General features: G+C 44.7%; 1 protein-coding gene across 1 annotated transcript in view; it reads right to left on the reverse strand.

The window, feature by feature from the left end:
• The window catches only part of FRMD7 (FERM domain containing 7), a 40364-nt gene extending 22719 nt beyond the window's left edge, over positions 1–17645 (reverse strand). Inside the window, exons 1-2 of the mRNA XM_061598533.1 lie at positions 17563–17645; positions 4598–4702 (exon numbers count right to left, since the gene is read on the reverse strand). Coding sequence (XP_061454517.1) covers positions 4598–4702; positions 17563–17619 — 162 coding nt within the window. The 5' untranslated portion in view covers positions 17620–17645. The remainder of the gene's footprint in view (positions 1–4597; positions 4703–17562) is intronic.

Raw genomic sequence — 17645 nt, forward strand, 5'->3', positions numbered from 1 at the left:
GCTTTATAGGTCAAAACCAGCACCTTGAATCGAGCTCGGAAACATACAGGCAGCCAATGCAAGCGGGCCAGAATCGGTTTTATATGTTCGGACCGTCTGGTCCCTGTTACCAATCTGGCCGCTGCATTTTGCACAAGCTGCAGTTTCCAAACTGTCTTCAAAGGCAGCCCCACGTAGAGTGCATTGCAGTAATCTAATTTGGAGGTTACCAGAGCATGGACAACTGAAGCCAGGTTATCCCTGTCCAGATAGGGACGTAGTTGGGCCACCAGCCGAAGTTGGTAGAAGGCACTCCATGCCATCAAGGCTACCTGAGCCTCAAGTGACAGAGATGGTTCTAGGAGAACCCCCAAGCTACGAACCTGCTCCTTCAGGGGGAGTGCAACCCCATCCAGAACAGGTTGGACATCCACCATCTGGTCAGAAGAACCACCCACTAACAGCATCTCAGTCTTGTCTGGATTGAGCCTCAGTTTATTAGCCCTCATCCAGTCCATTGTCGCAGCCAGGCACCGGTTCAGCACATTGACAGCCTCACCTGAAGAAGATGAAAAGGAAAAATAGAGCTGCGTGTCATCAGCATACTGATGGCAACACACTCCAAAGCTCCGGATGACCGCACCCAGTGGTTTCATGTAGTTGTTGAACAGCATGAGGGACAGAACTAACCCCTGCGGAACCCCATACTGGAGAGTCCAGGGTGCCGAGTAATGTTCCCCAAGCACCACCTTCTGGAGGCGACCTGCCAAGTAGGAGTGGAACCACCGCAATGCAGTACCTCCCACTCCCAACTCAGCTAGTCTCCCCAGAAGGATACCACGCTCGATGGTATCAAAAGCCGCTGAGAGATCAAGGAGAATCAACAGAGTCACGCTCCCTCTGTCTCTCTCCCGACAAAGGTCATCATACAGGGCGACCAAGGCTGTTTCTGTGCCAAAACCAGGCCTGAAACCTGACTGAAATGGATCCAGAAAATCGGTCTCATCCAAGAGTGTCTGGAGCTGGCCTGCAACCACTCATTCCAGGACCTTGCCCAGGAATGGAACATTTGCTACCGGCATATAGTTATTAAGATTTTCTGGGTCCAGGGAGGGCCTCTTCAGGAGTGGTCTCACTACTGCCTCTTTCAGGCAGCCAGGGACCACCCCCTCTCACAGAGAGGCATTAATCACTTCCCTGGCCCAGCCGGCTGTTCCATCCCTGCTAGCTTTTATTAGCCAAGAAGGGCAAGGATCCAGCACAGAAGTGGTTGCACGAACCTGTCCAAGCACCTTGTCAATGTCCTCAAGCTGCACCAACTGAAACTCATCCAAGAAATCGGGACAAGGCTGTGACCTGGATACCTCGCTTGATTCACCTGCTATCACACTGGAGTCTAAGTCCTGGCGGATGCTAAAGATTTTATCCTGGAAGTGCCTAGCAAATTCATTACAGTGGGCCTCAGATTGTTCTACCATGTCCCTGGGGCCAGAGTGTAATAGCCCCGGAAAATTCTGAAGAGCTCCGCTGGGCGGCAGATTGATGATTTGATAGTGGCAGCAAAATATTGGTTTTTTTGCTGCCCTCACTGCCCCTAAATACAGCTTACCATAGGCACTTACCAGTGTATAATTGCATCCACTAGGAGTTCATCTCCATCTGCAGTCAAGCCGTCTCCTATATTGTTTCATCGTTCTCAGCTCTGGGGTATACCATGGAGCTGTACAAGCTCTACACAGGAGAGGGCGCTCAGGAGCAATCATGTCAACCACCCGGGTCATTTCTGTATTCCACAGTTCAACCAGGGTTTCGACAGGAGCGCCAGCCCTATCAGCTGGAAAACTCCCCAGAGCCCTTTGGAAATCATCCGGATCCATTAGTCTCTGGGGGCGGACCAACTTAATAGGTCCCCCACCCTTACAGAAGGGAAAAGCCGCTGTAAGTCTAAACTTCAGCAAGCAGTGATCTGTCCATGACAGAGGGACTGATGTAAGGCCCCCCACATTCAGATCACCAACTCCATGTCCAGATGCAAAAACCAAATCTAGAGTTGGGCCAATGGCATGTTGGGACAGTCCCATGGTTGTCATGGAGACCATGAAATCCTGAGCCCCCTCGGATAAAGTGGCCTCGGCATGGATGTTGACATCCCCTAGAACCAACAGTCTGGGGGATCTCAACGGTACACCCGAGACCACCTCCGTCAGCTCAGCTAGAGAGTCTGTTGGGCAGCGGGGTGGGCTGTACATCAACAGAATCCCCAGTCTGTCCCGCTGACCCAACATAAGGTGCAAACACTCCAGACCAGTAGTCACATGGACAGGGTGCTTGCAGAGGGAGATGGAGCTCCTATAGACCACAGCAGCCCCCCCTCCCCGACCTTCAGGTCTACCCTGATGCTGGACCAGGTACCCTGGTGGACATAGCTGGGAGAGACTGACTCCCCCCTGCTCACCCACCCAGGTCTCGGTTATACATGCCAGATCGGCTGGCTCATCTACAATTAAATCATGAATGAGGGAGATCTTATTATGCACTGATCTGGCATTTAGCAGCAGCTGCCGGAGGCCTGAGAGCTGTCTGATAGGGCAACCAACAAACCTGCGGGTGTGGGGAGGACTGGAACAAGGCACAGCCATTAACTGCCTGGGCCGCGTTCCCCTTACTGGCAAGTCCTCCTCACAACGCCATATCTCCCTCGACCCGTCACTACACTAATTGGGGGCCCCTCAAATCTCCCCACTTGGCTCTGAGTCCTCTCTCCCAGGCACATGACTCAAGACCCAGAAAAAGGCAGACAAAGCAGGAGCCGCCTCAGCCAGCCGGCTTATGTGTCCCCTCCAGAGAAGGGACAGGTGGAAAAAATCAGCCACAGCTGGCTGAGTACCTGGGGCCTGGTCCTGCAATGTGTGGCCCCCGCAGAGCAGAAGTCCAACCGGGAAAGGGTGGTGGTGGTGGTAGCCGAGCAGCAGCAGCAAGCAGGCAGGCAGGCAGGCAGACAGCAGCAAACGGCTCTCTTTCCCTGGAAACGGTTTGGGATGCTTCTGACCGTGCAACTCTATGTGTGTGTGTGTGTGTGTAGAAACTAGCCCACTATACAAAGGTAAAATGTGCAATTGTTTCTCTGCCCACTTTTGCGTCTGGTCCTGCCCACCACTGGCATGTGGCCCCTGGAATGTTGTCCAGAAGGGAATGTGACCCTTTGGCTGAAATAGGTGTCCCAACTCTGATCTAAGTGAAGCAGCAAAACAGCCCAACCAGCCTTGCCTGGAAGATTTAACTGGGTAGCAAAACAAAAATAAGGATGGAACAGGTGAGCATGACTGGAGTGAGCATAGTACAATGCAGGTGACACATGTGAAGCCCTAAACGACGCAGGCCCCAAATAGCAAGTGCCTCCTGCCTGACAGGCCATCTCAGACATTGAGATCAGCAGAGGGGCCTTCTTGGTAGTTCCGCCACCCTCAGAAGTGGCCTTCTTTGTGGCGGCCCCTAAGTTGTGAAATTCCCTCACCACAGAGGAGTGCCTGGCACCTTCACAGCAGAGGTTTTGTTCAGGGGCATCACTAGGGCAGTGCGGCAGGTGCGGGCCGCACCGGGTGACACCACCAGACAGGAGTGACACCCAGAGCTGCCCCCCCCGGCACCGCCTAGGCACCGACGAGAGCCTTCACGTGGCACGGTGGCTGCTAGAAAGTGGAAGCAGCGGCAGCGAGACCTCGGCGCGCTTCCGGGCCCTGTCGTTCGACCGCGTGCTTGCAGAGGCCGCACACGCGCTTGCGCGCACACAGTCACAATCGCTCACAATCTCAGAGAGAAGGCGCTGCGGGCCGCACCAGGTGACACCAACCCTAGTGACGCCACTGGTTTCGTTATATGCTGAAGACACACCTCTTCACCCTTACCTTTGACACCCAATACATATATTTTTAGGACCCTCTCTAGTTGTGAATGCAATTTGTTTTAAACTGTTTTTAATATTGTATTTTATATGGTATTGACCTTTCATTTTAAAGTTTGTAGAACCTATGTCTACAAAGACAGCATGCTCTGAAAACTGCTGTTCCTCTTCTTATGAAATTTAATAACATGTCATTTGGTTCAAAGCTTTGAGGGATGACTCTTAAACTAGGGAAGTGGGGGGGGCAAGTATGGGTCCTTCACTTCTCTATAACTAGTGGGAAAAATTGTGCAAGATAAGGTGAAACACATCTGCATAACCTGCATCATTTAAGGAGGTTGCAGAATGCACGGTTCAGACTGCAGAATTTTCAGCTACCGTTGCATAGTTAAATATATATGAAATGTGATCTCTAAGGCCGTGTAATACTCACAAACCACAGATAAATTGGCAAACCTGTGTCCAGACTGAACCATTTCAAATTGCTGACTTGGTGGGTGTGCCTCACATCCTCTGTATATAAAAAGATGTCTGCACATGGAAACCTAGCATTTCAGGAGGGAAGAGTTCTAACATATTCTTTAACCTAAAATGCTAGTTTTCTTTGTGCAGGAAGACTTCAGTCAAATGAGCCCACAAACCCAGCCAGTTGACTACCTTCTGTTCTGCCTGCCTTCCATGACACCTCTAGAGGTTGATTCAAATGCCTTCACTTACAGTATGCCCTGCAGAATTCCAAAACTCCAGTCCAAAGTATTCCTTCTCTGTGAGGTTCAAGTGGCTGCAGCTTAGGTTGAACAATGTTTTGCCAGAAGATTTTTGCTATTGGAAGAAAAGGGGGAGGGGAAGGGAGGAATTTGGACAGGTACACAAGAGAGGGTGCAACAGGATGAACAATAATGTTTCAGTACAGCAAATCAGAAACATCTGTTTGTTTTACTTGTTTCATGTACTTCCAACCTTTCCTCCAAGAAGCTCAAGGTGGTGTACATATTTCTCTGCCCTCTCTATTTCATCTTCACAACAACCTGTGAGGTAGGCTAGGCTGAGAGGCAGTGACTGGCCCAAGGTCATCTAGAGAGCTTTGCGGCTGATCAGTGATTTGAACCCAAGTCTCTCAGGTCCTAGTCTGATATTCTAATAACTAAACACTTCTTTTAAAATATATTTTAAATCAATGCTTTTTTTAATATGAAGAAACATTTCATATATAATTTGTTATGGGGTTCAGCTGGAGCCCAGGATTGCATCCATAGCCACAATCTGCAGCTGTACAAGGATTGAGCACATGTATGTACAAGGCTCTGTTGAAAGCAGGAAACGCTCCTGTTCTCCTCAAATGGGAAAGAGCTCGGCTTGTGTGAAGATCTGTGTGCTTTGGATACTTTCAAACCTGCCACATGTCTTCAGCACAGTTAACAACCTTTAATTCCTGGGCAAGATGTGAAAGGGCCAAAAGGAAGCCATTGGGCAGAGAGAAATGTTCATCACTACCTTAGGTCAGATGTTAATGGATGAGTTCCAAGATGCCCTGTAATTAATTCCATGTGCCAGGGAGGGCTTTGGGGCTCTTGTTTCTTGGTCATCAGTCGGGTGAGAAATTTGTTTCAGTTCACATTTTACACTTCCTGAAACAATTCGCGAACCAAAACATAGCTAACTTTTGAAATTCCCACTCCTCCAAATTTTGCAACACACTAACATAAAAATGGATTGTATATCCAATCTTAGTCGTATTCAGAGTAGATCCATTGAATCAATGGGCATGGCTAACCTAGGTCCATTAATTTAAATGAATATAATTTAGTTGGCTACATACTAATATATACTATACACTAATATATATATTAGGGCACAGGTTCCCAAACTGTGGTCCATAGACCACCAACGGTCCATCAGCTTCACTCAGGTAGTCTGTGTTAAATATTCATGTTGCTTTTTAATTGTATTTTTATTCCTTATTTTCTTTCTTCTCTTGTGTTTTATTGAATTGCAATTTGCATTCCATAGAATTCAAGTTGTAATCCAATATAAGGAATAAAAGCAGAAATACCAATACAATTAAAATCAATGCAGCATCTAGTTCAGCACATTACAATTGCTACGACAGGCAGAAAAATAATTTTCAGTGGTCCGCCAAGACCTTCAGCAATTTTCAAGTGGTCTGTGGGGGAAAAGGTCTGGGAATCACAGTATTAGGGGAAAGTGTAGGAATATGAAAATAACATACCAGAATGCATTATTCTAGGGAAAATTGCAACACTGTGTGTATTAGGATAAATGCACACTAAAATGTACACATTTTACACTGAAGTGCTGAGAAATTTTCATGAGGATTTTTAAAAAAGCAAACTGATGCAGAAATGTGGAGAACTGTGCTTAACATCTGAAAGGCCAGAAAGCGAAACTGACAGATCTGTCCATTCCTCCATTAGGCCTCTATCAACACCACCAATGACAATGCAGAATTACAATCTATTTTTTTTTACTTTCAAAAGCAGTTTGTGATATGGCTTGAGGGGAGAATCTGTTGTTCAAAGAAATAAGATCCCACTCTGAGTAGCCCTTTGGAAGCATTTTTATAATTTGCAAAGAGAAACAAAACTGAGCATGTCAGCAGAGATGCCAAACCCGCCCTCTCCCCCAACTTCCAACTGGACTCAGAGGCGCTTGCTAACCAGTCAAACAGGTTTAAGCATTCAGCACCAGCTAACTTTTTAATTAAGTGCCATTCCCAACCCCCCAGCATGCCCCAGCTCCCCACAAAGACATCATGCAGTTGGAGATAATCTGAAGACCGAGTGCTTCCCAAAAAGGCCACTGCAGAGTCTCAAGTACTCTTATTTCCGCTGAGCATTGAAAAAAGCTTTGCTGATGTAAAGCTCTTGTTGTTTCTGGAAGATGGGATAGCGTTAGGAGGCTGAATCACACCAGCATTTAGGTCATATCCATGCCATACATTTAAAGCACTCTTATAGCACTTTAACAGTCACGACTTTCCCCAAAGAATCCTGGGAACTGTAGTTTGTTAAAGGTACTGAGAGGACATCCCCCACAGAGCTGTAATTCCCAGTACCCTTAACAAACTACAGTTCCCAGGATTCTTTGAGGGAAGCTGTGACTGTTATACAGAGCTTGGAAAAGTTACTTTTTTTAAACTACAATTCCCATCAACCCCAGCCAGCATGGCCACTGGATTGGGCTGATGGGAGTTGTAGTTCAAAAAAGTAACTTTTCCAAGCTCAACTATGGTGTGGAAGCTGTTCTGACTTCTTAAGTTGAACATGCCTTGTATTTGTGCCCTGTTGGGTCTATTCTACCAAGGGCTGAGCAGGTAATGCGATTGTTGCCCACAATGTACTGAGATGAGTCTGGAATGGATGGACTTTATTAATTTTTTTTGTTGATCACATCCAATCAAAAAGCTACAGTTGGTTAAAGTGTTATTTATTTTAATGATTTACAGGGTTGCATTCTTGAGGCCATTTGATGGCAAAATAAATTCAATTCAGTTCACATTTTGAGCTGAACCTATAGAATGTGCAGTTTCCAAAACACTAGTTGGATTGGGGTGGCACTTTGCAATCGGGTGCAAGAGCAGATGCAAATAATTGAACTTTGCTACTAAGCTCCTTTTTTCTAATTACCTTTGACTTGTATTTAATATGGGTTTATTATGTTAATTTTACTTTTGCTGTATGTTTAAATTGTTGATTTGATGACCAGGTGGTTTTTTAAATTGAATGTAAATATGCTTTTATTCGATGTACACCGCCCAGAGAGCCTTGCTATGGGCGGTATAAAAATTGAATTAAATAAATAAATAAAAATAAATAAACTATGGCAACTGAAACACAGCCATCCTTTGAAATTCACAGTTACTTGAACTTTGCAATGCAGTTCGCCAACCAAACAATGTTTACGAAACGGCACACACGAGGGGAAAGTGTGCAGGAAAATATATGAGTGAAAATAACGTGCAAAAGTGCATTATATGACCAGAAGTGGCTTGCAAAAGCGTGTCCATTAGTCAAACCTGCCTACAAAAATGGGTTTATACGGACAAATTCGCACTAAAACGGTAGAGAATTTTCATGAGGATTTTTTTTTAATTCGCAAATTGCGGCAGAAACGTGGAGAATTGAATTTAAGATTGGAAGAATGAGAAACTGGGAGAATTGGAATTCCTAGCTGCGGTAGTCAATGCACAACTCAATAAATCAATAAACTTTTGTTAACATTAAGAACAATGCTTCTAACTCAGTTCCCAAGCTCTTTAGCTATGGCTTTAGCAATCGAGTTGGCTCCTCACTTAGAGGACACCAATGCAATTTGCACATATTAATTAAGCTGCACGGTCCTTGATGAGCAACGGTAATTAAGTATCATTAAACACGAAGAACAGTGCCTTTAAAAAGCTGATTGCTCAAGATTTCCTAGCAATTTTAATAGCAATGACAGGAACAGCACTAGATGTTCCAGTCGTCAATGTGTGGGGGGAAAAGACAGGTCCCATGTAAACAAACAAATTTTGGATGCTTCCAGACAAGATGGGAAAAAAAGAAAGATACTTTCTGCACTGATAACAGGTAAAAAAAAACCAAACCCAAATCCAGTGAGGTGCAATTATAATTGGATGAGGATGATTACTGTATCACTTTCTATGAAGCATCTTGAAGCAATTTCATTATACATAAAAACATTTATTAAAAAACTGCATATATAGTTATATATTATTTATATAATAATCTTCTGAATGTTTTTAAAGTCCTATTTTTAACACTTTTAAGGATAATTTTAATGGTTTGTTGTTTGTTTGTAAGGAAAAATAGCAAAAACTAGTAAACATCCAAAATATGCCAACACTGAGAGAGGTAAAATCTCAAGATGCCACAAGGGAAATTTGTTTGTAGAGAAGCCCAACATGCTTTCGCCTGTGCATAGTTTAGGCCTTCATCAGGGGTCAAAATAAAATGAAGAAACAGTGTGCAGAAATCTCTGTTAATAAAGTCATTTCCCCCCTTCACTGGCGATGAAGGCCCCCTAAACCATTCATAGGCCGAAGCGTGCTGGGCTTTTTTACAAATAAAATTCCAGTTGTGGCATCTTGAGATTTTCTCTTTCTTATTGTTGGGTTATTTTGTTTGTAAACCACTTAGAGGTTCTATGACAATCGAGGAGTGTACACATTTTGTTAAATAAAATAAATAAAAAAGAGTTAAAACAATTGCATAAGAGACGGAGAAATTTATATACAGCTATCTAGCACCTTCACTTTCAAATTAGGTTCAAGCACACAGAAAATGCAGTGACTTGTACCACGGACAAAGCCACCATTAACAGCTGTGATGTGTATTGTTATTTAACTTTTGCAGATTGTATTTTGTACTGTTTCATTGATGCATTTTTATATTGTATTTTATATTTGTCCTTTTTGTAAGGCACCTTGAGGGCCTTTGGCCAAAAGGCGGGGTATAAATAAATGGATAATAATAATAACAATAATAATAATAATAATAATAATAATAATAATAATAATAATAATAATAATAATAATAAACAATTTCAAATCCAATACAGATACCAACTGGAATAAAAATATCCCCTTAGAAGGCTTGTTGAAACAGGCACCAAAAAGGGAACAGAGACGGTGCCTGTCTGATATGCGGTGGGAGGGAGTGCCAAAGGGTAAAGACCCAATTCCCACATCATGCAGAGTGGACCTCCTGATAGATGGCATCTGCAGGATGCCCTCTCTTGCATTAAAGTCCAAATGCATTTCACTTCTTTGCCTCCTGAATTTTCCCTGCTTCCAGACCATAACTAACATGGGAGTCTTTGTGGAATATATTGAAGCTGCCTTATACAGAATCAGACCCATTTAGCTCAGAATTGTCTACACTGACCGGCAGTGGCTTCTCCAGGGATTTAGACACAGCATCTCTTCTAGCCCTACCTGAAGATGCTGTAGATTGAACCTGGGACTGTCTGCATCAAAGTAGTTGCTCTACCTGCCACTGAATCTACCCAAAGTCCTTAGTGTAAGTGCTGAGGTAATGGATAAACCCCAGTTCACATTAGGCACTGGAACCATTGCCTGGGGAAGAAGGTAGGAAGGTGCAGCAGCAAAGGGATTAAGAAGAAGAAGCTTCCTAACCCTTCACTGAGTCTCAGGCTGGCCCCGTTGCTAGGGAAATTGCAGCTGGCACAAATCCGGACACACCTGTCATTGTGACTTTGGCTATGGAGAAAATTGAGGGGTTGCTTACACACCGTGTGTCGTGCTCAACATGAAGCATACACGCTCACATTTTGCAGATGATCCCTCATTGCACTCAACGACCTTAAAATTACTACCTCTGTGGAAGAAGGCAGCTGGGAAGTGACAGCGTAATAACAGTACTCTCTCTAGGGCTGTCCCAGTTCTCTTCCCAACGGCTGGATTGCAACCGCAATTAAAACAATTGTCATTGTTGATTCCTCCTGCAGTAGAATATTTGGGCACCGGCTCCCAGAGGAGAAGAGTTGGAGAACGGCATTTGCCGTTTCCTCACAAGAGACTATCTTGCTGTGATCTAATTGGGATGCATTAGGCCAACAGATGAATATGGCGCAGATGCCTCTTTTCTCATGGAATGAAATCTCTGGGCGTGCGAGACCTGCTGCACTGTGACCAAGGTCCCCTAGAAGACAGCTAAGCGCTAGACAAGACTGTCAAAATATTTGTGCCATCCAAAACAATGCTTGCTCTTTTCCAGTTACTAGCTCTTCCCGTAGAATGTTTCATGCAAGTTGTACTGCATTCAAGTGCCATGAATTAACTGGGCATGACTCCCTGGGTCCTCCCTCCTTCCTTTGGCCCAGCAGAAGCCCTGCTGGAGGCTTGCATTAACTGCTCTGCCTGCCACAGAGTTGTATGTAACCCTGCTGAATAAGCTAACTATGCTGTCAGCCGGAAACATTCGTCTGTCTTCTGTGTATGCAGGCAGACCCAATAAATGCACAGCTGTTACTACTTTGTTGTGAAGGTTCCTCAAAGCCAGGCTGCTGTGATGAGGAGATCTCATTTTTCTCCTGGGATTCAAGACAGACTATTTTGCCACTGACAATCGTCCCTTCCTTCTCCCAGCTTGTGCGTTCATTGTGGATGGGAGCGGCGCCAGCATTAAAATAAAATAAAAAAAATTAAAAAGGTGGCAGAGCAGCTTTTAAACTGACTGAGGGGGGAAACCCGACAGGAGCTGAGGAAGGTCCGGTTCGGAATAAACCTCCCCCCTGGGATAAAAACCAAAGAATTGATTAGATTTTAAAAGGGGTAGGCCTAGAAGTAGGCATTGTGAGAGCAGGGGCACAGGATATAAATTCAGAAGAGCAAAATTACCACAGGCCAAACCACAAGTGCCAAAGACACTTGAAGAGAGACACTGCTTACAAGTGCCTGTACGCTAATGCTAGGAGCCTCCGAACCAAGATGGGAGAACTGGAGTGCTTGGTCTTAGAGGAGAGCATTGATATAGTGAGCATAACGGAGACCTGGTGGAATGGAGAAAACCAGTGGGATACGGTTATCCCTGGATATAAACTATATCGGAAGGACAGGGCAGGACGTATTGGTGGCGGAGTCGCTCTATACGTGAAAGAAGGCATTGAATCCAGCAAGCTCGAAACCCCAAAAGAGGCGGACTCCTCCACAGAATCGTTGTGGGTGGTGATACCATGCCCCAGGAGGGATTTAATACTGGGAATGATCTATCATCCCCCGATCAAAATGCTCAGGGAGACCTGGAGATGAGATACGAAATTGAGGAAGCATCCAGACTAGGAAATGTGGTAGTAATGGGTGACTTCAACTACCCGGACACAGACTGGCTGCATATGTGTTCCAGTCACGACAAAGAAGCAAAATTTCTAGATATTCTAAATGACTATGCCCTAGACCAGTTGGTCATGGAACCGACCAGAGGGACAGCAACCCTGGACTTAATCTTCAGTGGGGACCGGAACCTGGTGTGAGATGTAAGTGTTGTCGAACCGATTGGGAGCAGTGACCATAGTGCTATTAAATTAAACATACATGTAACTGGCCAATTGCCAAGAAAATCCAACACGGTCACATTTGACTTCAACAGAGGAAACTTCACAAAAATGAGGGGATTGGTAAAAAGAAAGCTGAAAAACAAATTCCAGAGGGTCACATCACTCGAAAATGCTTGGAAGTTGTTTAAAAACACTATATTAGAAGCTCAACTGGAGTGCATACTGCAGATCGGAAAAGGTACCGCCAGGGCCAAGAAGATGCCAGCATGGTTAACGAGCAAAGTCAAGGAAGCTCTTAGAGGCAAAAAGTCTTCCTTCAGAAAATGGAAGTCTCGTCCGAATGAAGAAAATAAAAAGGAACGCAAAATAAATGCAAGAAGACAATAAGAGGTGCTAAAAAAGAATTTGAGGAGCACATTGCTAAGAACATAAAAACCAACAACAAAAAATTCTGTAAATACATTCAAAGCAGGTGACCATATAGGGAGGCGACTGGACCCTTGGATGATAAGGGAGTCAAAGGTGTACTAAAGAACGATAAGGAGATTGCAGAGAAGCTAAATGAATTCTTTGCATCTGTCTTCACAGTGGAAGATATAGGGCAGATCCCTGAACCTGAACTAACATTTGCAGGAAGGGATTCTGAGGAACTGAGACAAATAGTGGTAACGAGAGAGGAAGTTCTAGGCTTCATGGACAATATAAAAACTGACAAATCACTGGGCCCGGATGGCATCCACCCGAGAGTTCTCAAAGAACTCAAATGTGAAATTGCTGATCTGCTAACTAAAATATGTAACTTGTCCCTCGGGTCCTCCTCCGTGTCTGAGGACTGGAAAGTGGCAAATGTAACGCCAATCTTCAAAAAGGGATCCAGAGGGGATCCCGGAAATTACAGGCCAGTTAGCTTAACTTCTGTCCCTGCAAAACTGGTAGAAAGTATTATTAAAACTAGATTAACTAAGCACATAGAAGAACAAGCCTTGCTGAAGCAGAGCCAGCATGGCTTCTGCAAGGGAAAGTCCTGTCTCAGTAACCTATTAGAATTCTTTGAGAGTGTCAACAAGCATATAGATAGAGGTGATCCAGTGGACATAGTGTACTTAGACTTTCAAAAAGCATTTGACAAGGTACCTCACCAAAGACTTCTGAGGAAGCTTAGCAGTCATAGAATAAGAGGAGAGGTCCTCTTGCGGATAAGGAATTGGTTAAGAAGCAGAAAGCAGAGAGTAGGAATAAATGGACAGTTCTCCCAATGGAGGGCTGTAGAAAGTGGAGTCCCTCAAGGATCGGTATTGGGACCTGTACTTTTCAACTTGTTCATTAATGACCTAGAATTAGGAGTGAGCAGTGAAGTGGCCAAGTTTGCTGACGACACTAAATTGTTCAGGGTTGTTAAAACAAAAAGGGATTGCAAAGAGCTCCAAAAAGACCTCTCCAAATTGAGTGAATGGGCAGAAAAATGGCAAATGCAATTCAATATAAACAAGTGTAAAATTATGCATATTGGAGCAAAAAATATTAATTTCACATATACACTCATGGGGTCTGAACTGGCGGTGACCGACCAGGTGAAAGACCTCGGGGTTGTAGTGGACAGCACGATGAAAATGTCGACCCAGTGTGCGGCAGCTGTGAAAAAGGCAAATTCCATGCTAGCAATAATTAGGAAAGGTACTGAAAATAAAACAGCCGATATCATAGTGCTGTTGTATAAATCTATGGTGCGGCCGCATTTGGAATACTGTGTGCAGTTCTGGTCGCCTCATCTCAAAAAGGATATTATAGAGTTGGAAAAGGTTCAGAAGAGGGCAACCAGAATGATCAAGGGGAGTGACTCCCTTACAAGGAAAGGTTGCAGCATTTTGGGCTTTTTAGTTTAGAGAAAAGGCGGGTCAGAGGAGACATGATAGAAGTGTATAAAATTATGCATGGCATTGAGAAAGTGGATAGAGAAAAGTTCTTCTCCCTCTCTCATAATACTAGAACTCATGGACATTCAAAGAAGCTGAATGTTGGAAGATTCAGGACAGACAAAAGGAAGTACTTCTTTACTCAGCGCATAGTTAAACTATGGAATTTGCTCCCACAAGACGCAGTAATGGCCACCGGCTTGGATGGCGTTAAAAGAAGATTAGACAAATTCATGGAGGACAGGGCTATCAATGGCTACAAGCTATGATGGCTGTGCTCTGCCACCCTAGTCAGAGGCAGCATGCTTCTGAAAACCAGTTGCCGGAAGCCTCAGGAGGGGAGAGTGTTCTTGCACTCGGGTCCTGCTTGCGGGCTTCCCCCAGGCACCTGGTTGGCCACTGTGAGAACAGGATGCTGGACTAGATGGGCCACTGGCCTGATCCAGCAGGCTCTTCTTATGTTCTTATGTTCTTATTATGGGCACCTATTGGACAGTACCCGACACATGAAAACTTTTACTCCCTGACTGTGATACTGGAGAAACTATTTTCTGTTTTATTTTGCTTCTCTAGGCGGCACACCTTCCACCAGGTAAGCAAACCCCCAAATAATTAAGGAAGGAAGGAACATTGATAAACTTCCTCCAAGCTGCCTGTAAAGTTGCTAGAACTCAGTAGGGGGAAAACTAGGATACTTCATCTTACTGCACTTCGGACTTTCTGTGTACAAAGCAGATACTCTACTATTGAGCATGCCGGTATGAAGCATTCTATCATCAATTAGCACTTCAGAGGCTGAAAATGCCATAAAAAGCCATGGCCTGAAGCACTATGTGGTGATTCCTTAGGGAAAGAACTGTTTAGTACATTGTGAGGAGGAGGCCCTCTTGGTAGTCCTGTGACCTTCAAAAGTGTGGGGAGCGGTAGCCCAGGAGAGGGCTTTTTCTGTGGCAGCCCCAAAACTGTGGAACTTCCACCCATAGAGGTACAATTTTCACTGAATAGCTTTCACTGCATGCTGAGCACGCACCTCTTTACACTGGCCCTTGACAGTTAAGGTATTTAATTTTGTGAGACCCAGGGCCAGTGCCACAGGGTGGCCAGGTTGGGCCCTGGCCAAGGGGCCCTGCAGCCCATAGGCCCCCTCTTTTGGGTGGGAAGGTCGTGCTCCCATTCAGCAAACCACGACACTGTCAGCTCCCGACTCTGCTGCAGACCACGGAGAGGGAGCTCCCAGGCAACCCCCCCAATACAGTCAGGGTGGACTTTAATAAGCACACCCGTCCTACCTACCTCTCCTGTCTCTGTGAATGATGTGTGCAATGCCTGCCATCAACCAAGATGGCGGCGGAGGCTTCCCTACGGGACTGATGCCCCCACTGCCATCTTGGTTGATGGCAGGCATGCACGTCATTCACAGGGATGGGAGGGGCAGGTGGGATGTGCAGGCAGGCATATTAGCCCCACGTCACCTGCAGGGGGGCTTGAGCTTTGGATCTGTGAGCCTGGGGCAGGCTGGTGAAAAAGGGCCCAGTCGTGCCTGGCACCCCCCCTGGTGAGACCCACCTCTTTGGCTTAATCTATCCTGTTCTGTTTTAGGTGTAATGGGTTGATGGGCTTTATTTGTTTTTATAACTGGGAGGTCTGAGGCTGATGGGAGATGTAGTCCAAAACATAGGGAGGGGGCACCAAGGTTGGGAAGGGGTGGCCTACATTCACGCAGAGCAAGCTCGTGGAAGACTCATGCAGTCCACATTCTCAGCATGCCAACGTGGTTCTCCTGTTTATTGGCCCTGAAATCCACCCATGGAGAGGTTTCTGAACTCATCCAAGTCTTCTAACTGACAAGAGCCACAGCACAACTTGCAGTGAAAGGTCTGGTGGAAACGTAACCCAAGGCGTTCTTTTCATTCCGAAAGACTCGCTAATTCAGGTTCTCCTTTATAATAACCATTCAGCATCAACTGCATCATATGTCTAGGAAGGGTTTCGGAGGTTTGAAAAGGAAAGTTCAAGCCAGGGCCTTAAAGGAACCTATTTGTTGCAATAACATGTCATGCAGAACTAAAGCGCTGGGGATGTCTGTGGCTAAGAAGGAAGGTGAGGGGGGAAGCTGTGGGCATGAAGGATAAGAGATGCTGGAACTCAGATAATTTCTGGTTGGAATTTGTTACACTTACAAATGAGAACAAGACCAGACCTGGTGACTTTCACTGTTAACAACTCTTTTTGAAAAATCATTTATTTGCAACTCGTGTCCCAAAAGCTTTGCATTATGAAAGGAGAGCTTTAAAAACCCTGCAGCTCCAGCAGCAGATCAAGATCCAGACTAAGTAATATATTTCTATCAGTACTTTTAATTAAAATTTTATATTGTTTTATGCAAACCGCTTAGAGGTTTTTGTTGATTAAGTGGCATCTAAATCTTCCGAAATAAACTGAAATGAAAATAAAAAGCAAATATTTTGCTGTCCCCACAGAACACTTTTCCATACGCAGTCCTTTCCTGTTGGTCTGGATTGTGCCTTTCTACTCACCCAGAAGCCACAACTGAGAAATTGCATCAAATGCCATTTTTCATTGGCTTCAGAAAAAGGCAAGCAGAGCATGTTTCCAGGCTCTCTTAATATCATTCTGTACACATCATCCTAAATAGTACAAGACAATTGCTCTATAGGTGGGGAAGCACCATAGTTCGGTGATCTGTTTTCCATGTAGAATGTCCCTGTTCAACCCCCAGTGGCATCTCCAGGTAGGACTGGGAGAGACTCCTGCCTGAAGCCTGGAGAGCCACTGCCAGTCAGTGTAGACAATACTGAGCTTGATGGAGCAGTAGTCTGACTCAGTATATGGCAGCTTCCTATCTTCCCTGGTGACTTTGGGCCAGTCGTTGTCTCTCAGCCTAACCTACCTCACAGGGTTGTTGTGGGGATAAAACCAGGAGGGGAAGAACCATGTTTGTAGGCCACCTTGAGCTCCTTGGACGAAATGTGGGATATAAATTTTGGATAAAATCCAGGCAACTGAGGCTGTTGGGTAAGACCAGCCTTTAAAATGTTGACAAAAGGAAATAACAACAATCAAATACTTTGTACACTAAAAGGCATGGCTACACAGCAATAAATTGACTAAAATACAGACAGTTAATTATCTGTATGGTCATTACGCTTTAATGTTTTAATGCTGATTTTGCAGGTCCAGCAGTAAAGGGTACTATTTTAATATTTTAAAACATTATTTTAATGGTTGTGTCTAATTATTTCTTGGGAGGTTTTAATATTATTGAACAAGTGAAGTAGCTTTTGTGCAATTTTCCCCAAGTTCTCAACAATCAATATTTTTTTTATGAAAAAGACATAATCAAATATCCCCTCCCACTACCAAACTCATCTGTACACACACACACACACACACACACACACACACACACACACAGATGTTTTCCAATAACGAGATTCCTTAATGTGCATCAGAGTTAACCTTTTTGCATCAGATGAAATAAACAACACAGAATTATTTAAAACCCAGTTTTTCTGTTTTGTTGAATAAATGCTTTGAAATAGCATCACCCTGAGTGTTTGCTGTCCCTCAGGAGATCACCATCACCACCTAACTGCAATTTCCATATTTTGACGCCCGCCAACATGCAGAAGTGGCGATAACGCTGAGGACGATCAGAGGGACCCCAGGAGCCACAATCACAAACTAATAACAATAAGAAAATCCACTTACATCAACAACAAAGATCTTCTGGGAGTCATCCAAAAATTGGACTTTCAGATGCAGCATCCTTAAGCAGGCAGCTGAGCAGCTAG

Source organism: Rhineura floridana, chromosome 16, assembly GCF_030035675.1.
Source record: "Rhineura floridana isolate rRhiFlo1 chromosome 16, rRhiFlo1.hap2, whole genome shotgun sequence".
Taxonomy (NCBI): domain Eukaryota; kingdom Metazoa; phylum Chordata; class Lepidosauria; order Squamata; family Rhineuridae; genus Rhineura; species Rhineura floridana.